Source organism: Tupaia chinensis, unplaced genomic scaffold (assembly GCF_000334495.1).
Source record: "Tupaia chinensis unplaced genomic scaffold, TupChi_1.0 Scaffold000527_1, whole genome shotgun sequence".
In the NCBI taxonomy this organism is placed as follows: domain Eukaryota; kingdom Metazoa; phylum Chordata; class Mammalia; order Scandentia; family Tupaiidae; genus Tupaia; species Tupaia belangeri.
The window spans coordinates 4,643,499-4,663,167 of record NW_006160040.1 but is presented as its reverse complement, the minus strand read 5'-3'; the positions used below and the strand labels follow the sequence as shown (position 1 = coordinate 4,663,167).

The 19,669-nt window shown below is 40.3% G+C and overlaps 1 protein-coding gene across 11 annotated transcripts in view; it reads right to left on the bottom strand.

Annotated features, from left to right (window-relative positions):
• The window catches only part of CEP57L1 (centrosomal protein 57 like 1), a 68,449-nt gene that overhangs the window by 21,420 nt on the left and 27,360 nt on the right, over positions 1-19,669 (bottom strand). For 5 of the 11 annotated variants that reach the window (XM_006156964.3, XM_006156969.3, XM_027775127.1 and 2 more), the window contains exons 1-3: positions 9,225-9,363; positions 4,375-4,537; positions 1,419-1,598 (exon numbers count right to left, since the gene is read on the bottom strand). In XM_006156964.3, coding sequence (XP_006157026.1) covers positions 1,419-1,598; positions 4,375-4,537; positions 9,225-9,242 — 361 coding nt within the window. In that variant the 5' untranslated portion in view covers positions 9,243-9,363. Of the gene's footprint in view, positions 1-1,418; positions 1,599-4,374; positions 4,538-9,224; positions 9,372-16,442; positions 16,564-19,669 lie in introns of those variants that run through there. The other 6 variants (XM_006156967.3, XM_006156965.3, XM_006156971.3 and 3 more) reach the window with 5 other exon arrangements.

The following is a 19,669-nucleotide window of genomic DNA, read 5'->3' as shown; positions in this document are numbered from 1 at the left end:
TTTTTGAGAGGTTTTTGCTATAGGGTGCGAGCACTCACCAGAAAGACAGAGAAAGACAGAAAGTGAGAAATCACCCCCCAGGGGGGATGGCCACACCGCAATCCCTTCTCCTCCAATTCTCCTCTTGGGATCTTGGGCATGCATGCACATGTGCCCGGTATGAGTTTAAGCCACTGGGTCTGGGACTCAAACCACAGTCGACTACATGGGAGTCCAGTGACACAGTCATTACGCCAACTGCTGGTTGCAACTTTGCCTCCCCTTAACAGACGATGTTGTCAGTGACCTCTAGGATGATTGCATCCTGCTAATTCTTGAGAAATAATACCATCTAGAGAAACAGGATGTAAAGGCTCTTACCTGCCAATACATTTGTTCTCTTTTGGGAAACTCAAGTACCTGTGTTCTACCACTCATGTTTCCCTCTGCTTTTGATTACAAAGATCACAGTTAAGGAATAAGCAAGCTACCTCTTTTTATTTTTATTTTTTATAAGAGAGGTTTTTGCTATTGGGTGTGCATGATCGCCAGAGACAGAGAGACAGAAAGCGAGAAATCACCCCCCAGGGGGAATGGTCATACTGCAGTCCCTTCTCCATCCTTCTCTCAGAATTTTGGGCAAGTACACACATGAGCTTGGCATGTTTTTCATGCCACTGAGTCCAGGACTCAAACTATGCAGTCATCTATGTGGGATCGAGCACCTTCACGACCACACCACCTGCTGGCCCCTATTTTGTTTTTCTTTAATTGCCAGAGGGCACATGTGCTTGCTAGAGAGAGACAGAGACTCAGAGAGAGAGAGATAGGGGGAAAGTATGCCCCAGTGGGGTATGGTCATGTCATTATCCCTTCTTGTCCATTCTTCTTCTCAGGTTTTTGGGCATGCACACACACACGCAGCTGGCTGTGGGGTCCAGAATTTGAACCACACAGCTGGCAGTGTCTTAACACTGGATCCAGCTGTCTTAACCCATGCCACAGGCTGCCCCGGAGGTAAAGTTACATCCATTTCCCATAAGTAATCAAAATATCTGCGGACATAGCTTCAAAGTTTGAATGTATATAAGAACAAAGAGGGGCCAGCAGGTAAGGTGGCATGGTGGTTGGGCACTGGACACCCATATGGCCAACTGTGGTTCAAGGCCTGGATCTGATGGCTTGAATATTCATGACAGGTGCATGAGTGTATGCCCAAAATCTCAAGAGAAGAATGGTGGAGAAGAGATTGCAGCGTGGCTATCTCCCCAGGGTGTGATTTCTCACTCTCCCTCTCTCTGTCTCTTTCCAGTGAGCCCATGTGTCCTACAGCAAAAACCTAAAACAAAACACAGATATATGGGTAAATCTTAGGATTTATTATTTTCAAATGATAAGTTCTAGTGACTTCTCATTTTGAAGAACTGCATTTTTTTTACCTTTTTTCTGCTTTATCAGTTCTTCATGTGCTAGATTTCTTTCATTTGTTTCATTCTCCAAGGCCTTTTTATACTCTGCAGCTTCTCTGGAAAGAATGTTCAGGTTATCTTCAGCTTGAGTCCTCTCTAACTCTAAACGATGAATCTTTTCCTGAAGAGTTTTTAAGGCTAAAATAAGAGCTGTTGAAAAAAAATTTGATTATTAAGTGAGTTTTGAACACTTTAATCATAGCAATATCAAAAAATAATCAAGGGACCAGCAGTTAGCGTAATGGTTATGTCGCTGGACTCCCATGTAGTCGACCGCAGTTCGTGTCCCGGACCTGGTGGCTTAAAATTCACACCCAGTGCATGTGTGTGCGTGCCCAAGATTTCAAGAGGAGAATGGAGGAGAAGGGATTGCAGCGTGGTCATCCTCCCTGGGGGTTGATCTCTCGCTTTCTGTCTCTCTCTGACTCTCTCTGTCTGGCGAGCGCACGTGCCCTATAGCAAAAATAAAAAATAAATAATTGATATATATTTGTAAGCCAGAAAAAAGTATAACTAATGTATATTCCTCATAAAAATGAAAAATAACTAAAACTTTAGCCTTTTTTTTTTTTTGAGAGATTTTTGCTATAGGGAGAAATCACCCTCCCAGAGGGGATGGCCATGCCACAATCCCTTCTCCTCCATTCTCTTCTTGGGATCTAAGCTGCACACACACCCACACACACACACACACACACACACACACACACACACATGCCCAGAGTGAGTTTTAAGCTGCTGGGTCTGAGACTTGAACCATGGTCAGCTACATGGGAGTCCGGCAACATAACCATTATGCTATCAGCTGGTCCCAAGAAAAATAACTACAACTTTACAAATAGATAAATTTTCTCTAACATATTTCATAAAAACTATACATCTATGATTGTATTTAGTGATTTCTAGGATAGGAGAAGTTAGTGATCACAATTTTTTTTTTTTTGAGAGTTTTTTTGCTATAGGGCACATGTGCTAGCCAGAAACAGAAAGAGATAGAAAGCAAGAAATCACTCCCTAAGGGGGATGGCCACGTCACAATCCCTTCTCCTCCATTCTCCTCTCGGGACCTTGGGTACGAACACACATGTGCCTGGCGTGAGTTTAAGCCACAGGGTCCGGGACTCGAATCACAGTCCACTACATGGGAGTCCAGGGACATAGCCATTACGCTAACTGCTGGTCCAGTGACCACAATTTAATACATATTTTCAAATGAAAGTCCTTAAAGATAATGTGCAATCTGGGGGGACATAAAAGTTTGGGCATAGATTAAAAAGAATAGTATCCAGTGATTAACATGGTAACTTTAAAGTTAAAGATTTTTCTTGGTTCTTTTAGTCATACCACAAATATTTCTTTCTATTTGGTCTGAGATGTAATGCTAAAAATCAGGGCACATGGGACTAGCAGGTTGCATGGAGGCTAAGGCAGCTGGATCCCACATAGCTGACTCTACAGGTTGAGTCCGAGACATGGTTATTTGAAAATCACATGAGTTGCTTGTTTATGTATGCCCCAAATCCTGACAGAATGGAGATGAAGGGATTGTGGTGTGGCCATTCCCTCTGGGGGTTGGGGAGGGTGGTTTCTCACTTTTCCTCTCTCTCTCTCTCTCTCTCTGGGGACTGCATACACCCAACAGCAAAAACCAAAAAGAAAAATCATGATATATTAAGTAAAAGACAGTTTTTTCCATTAGAAAAAAAACTATAACCCAATTGCTTACCTAATGTTAAGCTTGAAATATTCTAAGCAGCACACAGATACTACTATGATTTTTATTTGGCAGTCATTATTCAGATAAGTTCAGAGTTATAAAATTTTCAAATACTATACTTTCTATTCAGTTCCAAACTATAAAACTAGAGATGAGTGAAATATAAATGCTATTAGGTAACTTCCATATAGTTTATATCCAATTAGGAAGATATTTGTTAGAGATTATCATTTGGCTTTTACAAATGAGATAAAGAAATCATATTTATTTCTCTTTATAGGGTACTTATTACTGACTCATTAATTTGGATTATTATTTTTTGTGGCTTACACCACAGAGCTAGTCTATTTATCAATGACAACCACTATTATAGACAATAAAAGGGTGATTATCACAATCTTAGAATTTGTATGACCTATGGTATGCCTGAAATTATAAATATTTTCTTAATTAAATTTTAAGATATTCCTAAATTTATATTTAAAAGTTACAGTGCTGATATTATGTAGTTATTCTGGCCACCCAAAGAAATTTCAAGGATAATATTAGATATTTGCAGTTTCAGAATCTAATCTTCAAATAAGGCACAATACCACTGACTTCACTCGTATTTTAATCATCGAGCTTTTCAGGGACACCAAATCCTACCTTTTATTCTTCAGATTATTTTCCTGTTTTGTTAGGATACTATTTATTTATTTATTTATTTATTTGCTATAGGGCACGTGCGCTTGGCAGAAAGAGAGACAGAGAGACAGAAAGCGAGAAATCACCCCCGGGGGGATGGCCACGCTGCAATCCCTTCTCTCCATTCTCCTCTTGGGATCTTGGGCACGCACGCACATGCACCCAGTGCAAGTTGAAGCCACCGAGTCTGGGACTTGAACCATGGTCAACTACATGGGGTCCAACAACAAAGCCGTTATGCCAACTGCTAGTCCCATTGTTAGGATATTTTTATGAAAACCTATGCTATGTGTCCTGCTGGTTATATTAATCTTAATCTTATAGCTGAAGAAGCCAAAATAAAAAAAATATTAAGTAACTTGTCTAAGTTCATAGAAACTTGCAGCCACAGGATCAAGATTGGTTTTATTAAAATTAGTATAAAAATATAATCACATTATTTTCTAATCAAAACCGAAAAATGTTTGTACCATTCTTTGTATCATTCCTCTAATTTTACATAAGATTTTACATTAACATTACCTTGGCTATTGGGGCTATGAAGCATTTTAGGAGAAGTGACTTCTATGTCCACAGGTTGTTGATTCTGAGATGATTCTTTCTGGGTAAATGATGGAACAAACATTCTTTCTGGAGGCTTAATATAGCTTCCTACTATGCTATGCATTAATTCAGAATCCATTACCTGCAGAAAATTTAAAAATGATATAGTATCATATCATACTTTCCTATTTGAGAGACTAAAATAGTATACAAAAATTCATATAAAACTTTTAACAATATAATTATATATTGTGGAGTTGTATCTTTTTAAGCTTAGTTATCATAATTTCAATTATAATAAGCTCAGCCATAAAAGAAGAAAAAATGACTATTTATTATTGTGGTATCACTTTATTTATATGCTTATAAGTAAAATACCTATGGAAATAAATACTATCACTATTTATATAAATACAATATCTATCTATTTACCTATCTATCTATTGAGTTTTGTCTATGATTTCTGGCTCATAACTATTTGGTCTTTTGTCCTTGGTTCCTGAAGCTCCCCAAGACAGACCACAGAAACTAGAATTTCTCTTTCTGAAGGTGGGTCATAGAAACTATGGGCCAGCCCATGGTCAGCTGCTTAAGAGAGCTAGATTCCACAGGGTCAGCTGTACTACTTGAGTCTCAGATATGGCATCTTGAAAAACATGCCAGGTGCATGTACGTGTGTCCTCTAAGTCCCAAAAGAAGAAGAAATGCAAAGAAGGGACTATATCCATGTCCCATTGGGGGAGAGGTGCATTCTCCCTCTTCTTGTCTATTTCTGACTGTCTGTCTCTCTATGGCAAGCACAGTGCCTTCTAGTAAATTTTTAAAAAGAAGAAAAGAAACTGAAATGATCTTCCCCTACCTTTCTGTTGTGGATCTGATTGTAAAGAAATTCTCCGATGCACCTTATTTGATAGTAAGTCATGAGACTCCCATTTCAGAAGGGGCCTGCCCTACATCCAGGAGGAAGAAGGTTGCACAGAGAAGCCAAGAAGAGTCTGAGCAGATAGACCTTGCTGGGTTTCTCCACTCAGTGTGTTAACATCTGATCGTATTCTTTTTGTCCAATCACATTTTTAAAAATTTTTAAATTTTATTTATTTTTTTGGAGGGGTTTTTGCTACAGGGCGCATGTGCTCGCCAGACAGACAGAGAGAGACATAGAGACAGAAAGCGAGAAATCATCCCCCAGGGGTGATGGCCATGCTGCAATCCATTCTCCTCCATTCTCCTCTTGGGATCTTGGGCACACACACACACACACACACACACACACACACACACACGCCTGCCGTGAGTTTAAGCCACCGGGTCCGGAATTGGAACCACGGTCGACTACGTGGGAGTCCAGCGACATAGCCATTACGCTAACTGCTGGCCCCTTGTCCAATCACATTTTTATAGTTGTCCATGTTTCAATCATGCCTTATGCAATGAAATAATCCATAAAAACCCCAAAAGGACAGGAGAGCTGAACACATGGAAGCTTGCAGGAAGGTGAGCAAGAACTCATCTCTGTGTTGGGAAGGTGGTGCAGTCCAACTCTTCAAGGGACAGAACTCTGTGCTTGGGACCCTTCCAGACCTCACCTTACATATCTCTTCATCTGGCTGTTTATTTATATCCTTTAAAATATCCTTTGTAATAAACTGGTAACGTATTTCCCTGAATTCTGTGATTCACTCTAGCAAGTTAATCAAATTCAAAAAAGGGGTCATGGGAACTCCAATTTTCAGCTGGTTGGTCAGAAGTTCCAGAGGACTGGATTTGATGCTGGTGTCTGAGCTGAGGGCAGTCTTATGGGACTGAACCCTTGACCTTAGGATATGGTTTCAATTAAAGTGGATTACGGGATGCCCCACTGGTATCTGCTGTAGAATTGCTTGCTTGCTGGTAGGGATAAATTCCTAGACATTTTGGGGTCACAGAGGTGATTTGTGTTGTGAGTATAGGAGAAACTGAGTTTTTGCTTTGCCCACTCAAATGTGTAAACAGTATGGAAGTTCTGCCTGATTTTTAATAAGCATACACCCTGGGGTAAGTATAGCATGGGTGATGTGGAGCTTCTGGTTTCTCAGTTGCTCATAAACCCCATGCACCTATCATAAGCCCAAGCACCTCTCCACAGCATGACTCTATGGTTTAAAGAGAATATACATATTCTTTTCTAAAAGACAATGCACCTTTAAACAAAACCCAACAATATAATTCAATTCTCTAAAAACTGTTGGACTCCAAAGTACCAGCTTCCTAAGGAGTTTTCAATGATAATTTTGGATATATGGGATTTCTAAATCTAACCCATGAAAACACTAACCATCTAGCTCAGAAATCAAAAAAGACCTTTTAACCATTTTAGCAGGTAGTTTTCTTTTCTGCAATTTAAATATTTTAGAAGCCTATTCTACTTAATAGATTTTAGTCAATATTAAATTAATTCATAATTACAAGTTAGGAATGGTGCTATGGTTTGGATAATGGTTTGTCTCCCAAAGGTTCATGTTTTTGAATTTGGTCCCCAATATAATAGCATTAACAGGTGGCGAGGTGATGGGGTCATGGAGGAATCGGCCTTATGAATGGATTAATGCTATTTCATGAGAGACCAAGTGAGTTCTAGCTCTCATGAGAAGATGTTAGCTCTAGAGAGAGTAGGCTACAGGGAGATGGCTGCCCACAGGCTGTTCTCTCTGTACATGCCTGCCATCCTCTGTGCTTCTGTCAGCAGTCTTGTATTGTAGGCCAGCCGGATGTCAGTCCTTTTCCTTCAGACTCTCCAGCCACCAGAATAGTGAGTCAAATAAACCTTCATTTCTTTATAAATCACTACATCTCCAGTATTTCTGTTAGCAACATAATAGTAGACTAAGACAACTTGTTCACATATAATGTATAAATGTAATTTTAAGTAAGAGTTTGTTTAAAATGTAAAGCCAAGAATTCCACTATAAAATTAGCCTGTTCTGATTTTAGAACAGCACATTTTCTGTGATTTCACTACCTTTCCGATTCACAAGGCAGAAATGGGTATACTTCTCATGACTGTTTTTCCTGGAAGGACAGAGGGATGCACCTCACTTTCTAGGAATTTCTACGTTGCCACCGCCATAACTGGCTATCTTTCAGGATGTTCTGATTGGTCTTAGTTCAGATAGCTTGAGAAAGTTCGCTAGGATACTTGATGCTCCTTGTTCTTGGGGGGTGGGGGGGCAACCATAGTTTGCTATTACTATTAGCACCAGCTACCATTTACTGATTATAACTTCACTCTCCCTGGGTTGTTGCTATTTAAACACTGTCTGTGCCCTACGCAACAAACCTAGTAGCTAAACTGCCCTTCCTTCATAACATATCAAAGTTAGTCACATCTAGCTCACTATGAAGTTTAGGAAGGGCCCCAAGGTTTGAGGATGGCTGTACATTTTCATAGAGAGGTAGAGAGGTAGGTAGCTGAAGCTATCCCAAGAACACTGGAGCTACTCCAGACATCTCACTCAGTTTTCAGTTCTGATGACTTTTCCAACATTGGAATATTTTTTTTTTTTTTTTTTTTTTTTTTTTTTTTTTTTTTTTTAGTTTTTGCTATATGTGTGTGTTCACCAGAGAGACAGAGAGAAGCAAAATAAAATCGCCCCCTCGGGGATGGTCACACTGCAGTTCTTTCTCCATTCTCCTATTGGGATTTTGGGCAAACATGTACATGAGCCTGGCATGATTTTCAAGTCACTGGGACTGGGACTTGAACCCATGTGGGAAACCAGCACCCTTAACCATCACACCACCTGCTTCCTAAAAGAATAACATTTTGCTATTTGGCACTATACATTGAAGTCCATGGGAAGATTTTTCTTCCTCTGTTCCAAGTAAAATATTTAGCAAATCAGACTTTGCACCAATTTTGAAAATTCACTCTAATTTGAGGGTTTTTGTATTTTTAAATTTTTTTCTACAAACTTGTCTTTGTGTGTTTTTTTGTTTGTTTGTTTAAGTTTTTGCCATAGTGTGCATGCGTGTGCTGGAGAAAGACAAAGAGAGGGATGATTTCTTCATCCCCCAGGGGGAGGGCCATGCTGCAATCTCTTCTCCTCTAGGGATCTTGGGCACCTGTGTACATGTGTCCCGCACGATTTGCAAGCCTCTGAGTCTGAGGACTTGATCCATAGTCAGCCATGTGAGAATCCAGTGCCTTAACCACCTTAACCACCATGCCACCTGCTGTCCCCAAACTTGAGGTTTCTAATGTATATGAAATAATGACTATTCAGAGAATTGGTGATAAGTTAGAAAACGGACTGAAGTTTATTTGTTTTATTATTACTATTCTTTTAAGAGAGATTTTTGTTTAGGGCATGTGTGCTCTTCAGGGAGACAGAGAAACAGAGAGAAAGAGAGAAATCACCCCCAGAGGGGATGGCCATGCCGCAATCCCTTCTCCTCCATTCTCCTCTTATGATTTTGGGCACGCACGCACACGCACCCAGCATGAGTTTTAAGCCATAGAGTCTGGGACTTGAACCGCGGTCAACTATGTGGGAGTCCAGCATCATAACCATTACACCATCTGTTAGTTCCTGAAGTTTATTTAAATATGTAAACATAAAGTAGGCGTAAGTAGAGTAATGACTCACTGGTAGGATGAAAATAAGGTAAAGAAAACAGTAACAAAAATGAGAGAAGACAGGCTATGCCGTGACACAGAGCTCAGCTGTTCTCCTTGTAACAGGAGTCTCAACCTAACCCTTACAGTCTGGTGCTGTGTTATAAATAAGTGTATAAGCCTATTAGAAACTTATTTATATAAAGAAATGAAGCATCCTGGGAGAAAAACTCACCCTGAAGGAAGATAACATAAGTAGCAAAGTTTGGTGCAAAATCAAAGCCTTCCTTGGTGGGGAAGAGAAGGCACAATTCTGAGTAGCGGATGGTGGTGGTCATTCTAATTCATCTCTGACCTAGTCCCATGGACTCGTATGTGGGTCCTGAGAAAAGAGAGGGCTGTGAGTACAAATGAAGAGCTTTACCAATGTCTCTGTGAAAGATGAAGGCATTAATTTCCCTGCTTTGTCTAAGGTGTTATAATTCAACAAAGGGGAAGTATTTGAGACCACTAACACAGTTTTGGCCACTCAAGGATTCTGGCACATCAGTGATCTTACTCAGTGAGTGAGAGAGAAAGAGAGAAACAGAAAAAGTTAAATGTTTGCTATATAGTAAATGTCTCATACATGTTAGGAATTATTAGGTTTAAGGGCTAAAGGAGAAGAGTCAAAGATAAGAAGGGATATATTTGTGGATATGTATGAGGAATTTCTGGAGAAATCTCCAAGAACTTAAAAAAAAAAAATCAACAAAAGAAACCACAGTTTTTTTTGCCTTAGGGTGCATGCACTCACTGGAGATTGACAGCGAGAGGGAAAGTGAGAAACCACCCCCGAGCGGGTATGGCCACAGCACAATCCCTTCTCCTCTATTCTCTTCTTGGGAGGTTGGGCACATACATACATTTAGAATGATTTTTTTTTTGAGAGATTTTCACTATAGGGCGCGTGCGTTTGCCAGACAGACAGAGAGAGACATTAGAGACAGAAAGCGAGAAATCACCCCCTAGGGGGGATAGTCACGCCACAATCCCTTCTCCTCCATTCTCCTCTCGGGATCTTGGGCACACACACACGCACCCGGCGTGAGTTTTAAGCCACCGGGTCCAGGACGCGAACCGCGGTCGACTACGTGGAAGCCCAGCGACATAGCCATTACGCTAACTGCTGGTTCCCATACATTTAGAATGATTTTTAAGCCACCATGTCCGGGACTTGAATTGTGGTTGGCTGTGTGGGAGTCCAGTGACATAATCGCCATGCCATCTGCTGTCCCCCTGTCTCCAAGGATGTCTGATATAGGACCTATCTGTAGATAACTAAAAAGACTTCAGGAAATCTTGTGGACTATTTTACAAGTGTCGGCAAGTAGAGGGAAAAGACTATAAATGTGGGCCTCATTTATATCAAATATATTTAAGATCTAAGGAAAATCAGTTTATGCCTGAACAAATCCAGCTTGAAAAATACTCCCCCAACAGGTGGCACAGTGGTTAAGGGTGCTGGATTCCCACATGGCTAACCATGGTTTGAGTCCTGGACCTGGCGACTTGCTTTCTTGCTTTCTCTCTCTCTCTGGTCAAACTAAAAATAATAATAATAATGAATGGAATTAAACAAATAATTCTTTCAGAAAAAAAGAAAAACACTCTGGGTCCAGCACTATGGCTTGGTGGTTAAGGCAGCTGGCTCCAACATGGCCTTTGGTTCAAGACCTGGACCTAGTAGTTTGAGGAAACACGCCAGGCACACGTACAAGTCTGTGTCTCTAAACTGCTGAGAGGATGAAGAAATGGAGGAGAAGGGACTGAAGGGCGACCATGTTTCACTAAGGAATGCTTTCTCCTCTTCCTTTCTCTCTCTCTCTCTCTCTCTCTCTGGCGTGTACACATTCCTTCAGGCAAAAAAAAAATATTAAAAACTAAAAGAACAAAAATGCTCTGGGCATGTGACTATGTGCTCATAATTCTGACAGGATGGGAAAATGGAAGAAGAAAGAATTGCAGCATGAGCAGGCCCCAATAAGTGTACCCACAGGCAAGCTTTGGGGGGAGAAAACCCAAGAACACACAGGTTTTAGAGCAACTTCTTTACTTCACATTGAAGTAAAAGTTCTATACTTTATAAATATATGTATAATGTTTTAGGAACCCATACATATACAGTGAAATCATAACAAAGGTAAGACAGTGATTACATCAAAATTCACAAACACCTAGAATAGAACAATTTTGTAGAACAGTAAGATAAGAATCTTGTCCTATCAGTTATCAAGAGTTATTATGAATAAGGCAATGATACAGCCAAGACAGAAAAATGAACATAAACAATAGCTTATAAGCAGCCCAAATCACATATAGTAACTTGATATATGACAAAAATGGCATTTCTAATCAGCGGGAAACACAATGCAGGCTTGTGGCACAGTATCTTGCGAAGCTCTGCAGTGCCAAACCCACTTGGGAAGGCCCTGAGTTTACATCCCGAGGCCTTCCTACGTACACTGGGAGTATGCCTGGGATGTGGGTGATGAAGGCTGGAAGTGGGTCGCAGTGTGAAGACCCTGTTGGAAGTTCCTGCTTTTCTCTCTTTCTCTGAAAAAAGGAATGAACTTTAAAAAAGTAAAAAGATCAGTGGAGAACTGACAGCCAATTCAGTAATTGGTGAGGGAAAGAAGGATTCTCAAAAATTTAAAACAACTGGGAACCAGCAGTTAGCGTAATGGCTATGTTGCTGGACTCCCACGTAGTCAACCGCGGTTCATGTCCTGGACCCGGTGGCTTAAAACTCACGCCGGGCGCGTGTGCGTGCATGCCCAAGATCCCAAAAGGAACATGGAGGAAAAGGGATTGCGGCATGACCATCCCCCCCCTTGGGGGTGATTTCTCGCTTTCTGCCTCTATGTCTCTCTCTGTCTGTCTGGCGAGCGCACACGCCCTATCGCGAAAATCTCTCCAAAAAAAAAAAACTTCATCTCTTATTTCATGCCATACAAAAAGAGTTAAGCCATATGGGTTAAAAATCTGAAGGTAAGAAGCAAAATATTTCTAAGAAAAAATATAGGAAAATGTCTTTGAGAAGATTAGGGTTTGGAAGACTTTTAAAAACATGACACAAAAAGTCCTAACTATAAATTAGAAATCTCATTAATTTAACATTAAAAAAAAAACATCACCAGAGACCATCCAACAGTAATACTTACAAAAAGGTAAAAGGAAAAGTCATAGCCTTGAAGATGATATCAACGTGTATATATTGTAGTTAATAAGTGACTAGTACAGAGAAGATATAAAGTCCTATAAATAAGTTTTAGAAGATAACATCCAATTAAAAAAAGGACAGAGTGCTCTTTGAACTATTATGCAGTAGTAAAAAAAAAAAAAAAAAAAAACCAAACCAAACCAAACCAAAAAACTAGAATACGCATCCTTATGGGATGAGATGGTTTGAGTGCTCCCACCACAACTTATGCTCTAACTTGACACCTAATGTGGTAGTGTTGGGAGGGGTGGGGTCTAATGGGAGGTGTTTGGACCATGGGAGCAGATCCTTTGCAAATTTTTTAAAACTGTATCTCAGTTCCCTCTAATTGGTTCCCATGAAGGTGGATTACAATGCAAGTCAGCTGCCCCCTGGTTTCTGCCTCTTTGCATGCACACACTTTCCTTTTAGCTCCTGTTGGCCATGTTGTGATGTAGTACCAGAAGTCAGCCAGATGGCCCCAAGCTCTTGAACTTCCCAGAGGCCACAACTGTGAGCCAAATAAACCTCTTTTCTTTATAAGTCAGTAGTCTCCAATCTTCCCAGCCCCAGGGACCAGTCTCGTGGGAGACAATCCCTCCATGGACTAGGCGGGGAAGGTTGGTGTTGGTCCTAGGATGACCCAAGCACACCACAACCACCATACAACCCATTTCCACCACTACCACAAAGCAATATACACAATCTCATAGCAATATGGTTCCCACTCCCATGAGAATTCAATACCACCACTAATCTGACAGGAGGCAGAGCCTAGGCAGCAATGCCAGCAATGGAGAGTGGCTGCAAACACAGAGGATGCTTCTCTGGCTGGCCCGCTGACCATTCCCCACTGTGCTCCCTGGTACACCTGCACCAGTCTGCTGCCTGGCCTCCAAGAGACCAGCACCAGCCTGTAGGCCAGGGGTTGAGGACTCCTGTTATAAATCACCCAGGCTTGAGTACTCTGTTATAGCAACACAAACAAATTAAGACAGGAACAAATCTTAAAACAAAATGTTAGGTACAGAAATATATGTTCAATATAATATCGAGCATGTAAACACACTTTAACAATATCTTGATCTGTATTGAAAGTATAAAGACAAACATAGGGTAATAGATATCAAATTAAGAATGGTGCTTTAAGGGAAAAAGAAATGTAACACACTGTAAAGTTATATGTGATTCAATGTAATATAATCAAGATTATGATAATAATAAATAAAAAAAAGAAATATTGCTTTCGGAGACTAAAAAAAAAGAATGGTGCTTTAAGGAGGTAAGAATAAAAAGAGAGTTATTTGGGAGGAACATACAGTGTTTGTTATATAACTTAGTAATTCTTTATACATGACCAAAAGACTTTCTATCCTTTTAAAAGTTTTTAAAATTTTTTATTCATGATGCAAGCATATGCATGCGCATGAGAAAAAGAGACAGAGAGAGACGCAGTCTTGACAGGGTTCCATCACACTGCAATCCCCTCCCTCTTCCCCAGCTCTCTAGCTCCTCGGGATCCTGGGTATGTGTACCTGATGTATTTTCAAACCAAGTTGGAGATCTGAACTTTCAGTCAGCCACGTGACTTCCAGCACTGCAGTTATGTATGCTACTGACTGTGCCATCTGGCTGGGCCAAAAACACTTTATTAAAAATATTTATGTATATAAATTTAAACACAGATCGCTCTTGCTGCTATGCAAATCTGAGAATGACCAACTTTTATCATTAGTTATAATTCTAAGCAAGCCCTGTACATGAATTATCTCATCTAACCTCATAACAAGCCTATGAGGTACTGACGTGCCCACTTTGTAAATAAAGAAAAAGGCTATAGGTCACCCAAAGTCACATAACTTGTAAGTAGTGGAGTCAAAATTTAAACCTACGTAGTTCAAAGCCTGGATTCTTAATCACTCATGTTATACTACATATAGTTGGGGGTCATTTACTTTGTAAAACAGATTTGGATTAGGGTGGTGCAATGGAGATTAAGAGAATGAATGGAAACAAGATCTACACATATATGTGTATGTGTATATATACATATGTATAATATAAATTGCCACAGGATGTGTGTACTTTCCAGAGAACAGCAGAGAGAGAAAGGGAGAAAGAGAAAACATCCCCTGCTCCATGAGGTGTGGTCAAATAACAATCACTTCTCCCTTATTTATCCATTCTGTCAGGATTTGGGGGCACTCATACACATATGCCTGTTGTGTTTTTAAATCATCAGGGTCAGATTTTGAAACATGGTTGGCCATGTGGAATCTGGCTCCCTTAATCATTAGGCTATGGGGCTGGCATGCAAGATCCATTTTGAAGATTCATTTTGAAGGAACCAGCAGGTGAAGGGAGGTTAAGATGCTGGACTCCCACATGGTCAACTATGGTTTGAGTCCCTGATCTGGTGGTTTGCTTTCTCTTTCTCTCTCACTGTCTCTGGTGAGCACGTGTGCCCTACAGAAAATATTTTAAAATAGGGACCAGCAGATGGCATAATGGTTATGTCGCTGGATTCCCATGTAGTCGACTGCGGTTCAAATCCTGGATCTAGTGGCTTAAACTCACACTGGGCACCTGTGCATGCATACCCAAGATCCTGAGAGGAGAATGGAGGAGAAGGGATTGAGGTGTGGCCATCTCTCCAGGGGGTCGGGGGGGTGATTTCTCACTTTCTGTCTCTCTGTCTTTCTGGCGAGTGCACGCACCCTATAGCAAAAACTTCTTAAAATATATGTATATTTAAAAAATAATAATAATAAATAAAATTAAATAATTCTAAAAATAGAGATACATTTTTGAGGACATAAATGAATGATAAACTGGATGAGGAAGAGAAGAAAGAGGATTGAAGGATAACTCTGAAATTACTTCCTCAAATAATTTGGCAGATGATTGTGCCACTTATTAAAATAAAATGATTATAGCTAATATACATCATCTTTATCCAGATTTAGTTTATCTTAACTATTCAGTTTATGAGAAAATGCTCCTGATTCAATATAAAGTAAATAAAGGAGATACAGAACTATATTAATTATAACCCATTTTAGAGAAGGACAAAGATAGGCATAAATAAGACAGACTAGGAAAAAGTAGTTAAAATGTTAACAAATAGACAACATATTTTCATGTTTTTATGTCTGCCTTTTTATAAATTCCATACAAAGAATAATTAAGGTTAAAAAAAAAGTAAATTAATTATGTTACTTTTATAATGAGAAGCAAAAATCTACAAAAATCATTTTTTCTCAATCCACAAAGGTAGCAAACAGCTGGAGATGCAGTGTATCAGTTACACATGTAGACATCTGTGAAGGGAGGACACTCACATATTTGCATTTCTAAGCGTCTTCTTATTTCGATATAAAACTCGGGAAGGGCAATTATGTTATTTTTTCTGTAAGTTCTCACAGTCTAAACTCCTATGCTCTCCAATGAAGCACTGTATCCTCAGGGCCTAATGCACAAAATATCTGTAAATGAATTTGTTAGGTCAACAACTTTTCCCTACCTTCCTACGCTAACGCTCGTTCTGGTTGAATTCAATAACTCAATACATACTGTCCTAACTTAACAACAACACATATTGTGCCTTGGTATGTACAAAGTTGCATAAAGTATTTTAATTTAATGTCATTTTACTTAAGTAAATAATAATCCTTAAGATTTTAAAATATTACTGCTAATTTTTCTTCAGAAAGTTCTAATTTAAAAAAAATCAGTGACTTTTAAAGGGTTTCAACATTCTTACAATTTTGTATTTACCATAAGTATAAAAGTATTCTTGTTTCTTTTGAACTTAACTCTGGTTCTAACCCTTTTTCTTTAGAACTATTGATGGCAAGCTTAGTAAATGTGGAAGGAATTTAGGAATTAGGTTAAAAAAAATATATATATAGAGAGAGAGAGAGAGAGAGAATTTAAAAATCAAAAGAACTCAGTTGCTCCAAACCCACGTCCTAAGCTTTTACCCTTTTTCTTCTCACAGTTCAGACACACTCAATAGTCAGAATTAACTATGTGAGTGTACTCATTAGCCAGGCCACCCAAGGAGGGATGAGCTACAGACAATGAAAAATAAACCTTATCTTTAAGTATAAAAGTTTATTTCAATTAGTTTTCAAAAAAATCTAAACTGTTTAACTTTCTTTCCTTTTAGTTCAAGTATATCATCATAATTGAATCTTTGGGGTGACTTACGGATATCACCAGCACATTTTAATCATGCACGATAAATCTTAGGGACCCACGCTGATACTTGCTGAATTATTTACCCCTTCACTGGAAAGTTCCAGACTGTTACAGATTTTGTTTTCTGTCCTTTCACTTCCTGCTCTCCCTTCCTCTGCTGTCTATTTACAAGCTGTCTTCTCACTGCAGAACACTCCTCTCTAATTGGCTTCCCAAACCACAGCAAATAAGAAAAAGCAACGCAATCAAATTTCATTTGTTAGATGTTTAGAGATGAAAAATACAGCCCCTAGCAGTCTTTGAAGCATTTTACCTTAATTATACTACACAGGGCGCTGTGAGAGCCCAGGGAGGAGCACTGAGCTCAGTGTCTGGGGATTCAGAAGTGACTTCCTGGTGGAGCTAGTTCTTAAACGAAGACATGAAGGAGGGGAGAAAAGGATTGGATAGCAAAAAGAAAGTGAAAGAATTGGGCCAGTAGCTCCGCATGCAGAGGGGAAACCAGATCCCACATGGCCCACCAGGATTCGAGTCATGACTTTGGTAGCTTGAAAAAATATGCCATATATACCCAGAATCCTGACAGGATAGAGGGTGGGAGGAAAAAGGATTGTGGCATGACCAGGCTCACTGGGAGGAGTTTTTACTCTCTTCCTCCCATCCTCTCTCTAGTGTTAAAATAGAAAGGGAAAAAAAAAAAAAGAAAGAAAAAAGTGAGAGAATGGGTAGAGGCAACTGAGTGGACAAGCAAAAGAATTATCATGGCAATGATAAAAATAATGACAGGTTATATTTACTGAACATTTCTTATGTGAATTAATTTATTAAATTCAAATAATAATGCTATAAGGAACAATTATTCCCATTTTACAGATGAAGAACTATGGTATAAAAAAACCATGTTTAAACCAAGGTCATATACCTATTGAAGTGGCCAGGTGAGAACTTGGCAAAATGGCTCTAAAGTTCACGTTTTTTTTTTTTTTAAACTAAACTTCTTGCCTGCCTGCCTGCCTGCCCGCCTGCCTTCCTCCCTCCCTCCCTTATTCTCTCCTTTCCATGAGCTAGACAGGCAAAGAGAGGGAGAGAAAAAGTTACCCCCCGACAGCCTCTCCATGACACAGTCCACCCCCAGCTTCATCCAGCCAGGATCATAGGCACACACGCACCTGGCATGTTTATGGAGGTCTTTGGCCATGAACTTGAAACCCTCCCATGGGATCAGCAACACAGAGCATTGTGCTATTGTTGTGCCACCCTCCCCCCACTTTTGTTTTAGATAGGGTCTTGCTGTGTCTTGATCTTCCTGCCTAGGTCTCCCAGTCAGGATCTAACCCATCTCTTTTCTTTTTTTTTGAGAGATTTTCGCTATAGGGCACATGCGCTCACCAGACAGACAGAGAGACAGAGAGACAGAAAGCAAGAAATCACCCCCCAGGGGGGATGGTCACGCCGCAATCCCTTCTCCTCCATTCTCCTCTCGGGATCTTGGGCACGCATGCACACGCGCCTGGCGTGAGTTTTAAGCCACTGGGTCCGGGACGCGAACCGCGGTCGACTACGTGGGAGTCCAGTGACATAGCCATTACGCTAACTGCTGGTTCCCACCCGTCTCTTTTCTTTATCCCAGAGAGGATCTTGCTGTGAACCCAAGCTAGCCTCCAGCTCACAGTCCTTCTGCCTCAGCCTCCTGGAGTCACTGGGAGCATACCTGAGACTCCACTGTGGTCCCAGCTGGAGGAGTACAGCATCTCGGCAGTGTGCGCCACTGCACCTAGGCCACAAAGCTCACACTTAAGCACCACACTACATCACTTATCTATGCAAAAAAGGAGAGAGAATCCAGTGTGTGAGTGAGCTATTACAAGTAATTGACAGAAGACGGAAGATCGTATATGTGCCTGAGTGTTAGAGAAGAGGGGGCTAAAACCAGAACGGAGGAGCCTTGTAGTCCAGGCATAGACATCTGGATCCTATCCCATGGGCAATAAGAGCCATCAGCAGGGGACCAGCATGCTCACACTGCCTTCGATAAAAATATTTTTTACAAAATTAGAATGGAGAAAAACTAATGGAGGCTAGAAGTCCATGTCAGAGGTTATTCTAGAACTGTGTTTTCAGGTAGGCTGAGTTCATGGGTATTTTGTCTTTAATAGACTTGTCAGTTGTACAGATCAGGTTGGCATCCCAGAATGGCTTAGATGGTATCTGGAAGTCATCAGTACGTACACATGGCAGCTGAAGCTAGGAGTGTTTACTCAGACACACAGTATGCAGTCTGGTCCTTCAGTCACTGAGGTTAAGAACACTTTGAGGGTGCTTATTGAAAGTGCAGATTCCTGGGCCTCACCTAGGTCCATGGATATGGAATGTCTGAGGAATAAAACCCAGAAATATACAGTTTTAATTAACTCCCCAATTGATCCTTATCAAAATTAAAGTGTGAGGATCACTGATGAGGACCAAGTGATAAAATGCGTAAGAATGACACTGAGTTTATTAGAAGTAGGTGTACAATAAAAGTAAGTAAGTTCTGAAGAAGGATAGAAAGTGAGAGCTTAAGCATGTGCCTAACGGATCTTTGATCAGGTCTAAGTCACATGTATTATAAGATGCATTATTTGTTTAAGTACCATAAGAAAAATATACCCCAAATAGGAAGCTTCTCCCATAAAGCAGAAACAGCAGAAGGCCTATAATTGCAATGTTGGGCAAACGAAAAATAAATTCAACACTAAAAAAGAGAGCAAGGTAAGTCAAGTCTCTGCTTGAACACCAGAAAGAGGGAATTTTAGTACATAGCTTATTAATCAAAATCAATGCTACTAGCGGGGTTGAACACAAAACAAAACAAAACATCAAAAAGAAAAACTCAAAATCTTCAGGCAAGGAATTTAAAATAGTCTTAGGTTGGCAGTAGTGCAAGTAACCAGTAGAAGCAAGTGCAAATCCTTTCTGACTTCAATTCAGGCCAATAACAATTACAAGACTGCACTTGGCAGAGCAAGATAGGGATAGAGAAAGCACCCTCAGCGGGGCATGGTCACACTGCAATCCTTTTTCCTCCATTTTTCCATCCTGTCAGGACCATGGGCACATATGCGCAAGTACCAGGCATGCTTTACAAGCCGCTGGGGCTGGGATCCAAATCACAGTTGGCCATGTGGGATCGGGTTCCCTAGGCACAGAGCTTAATTGCTATGCTACAAAGCTGGCCCAAAGACAAATGGCTTTTT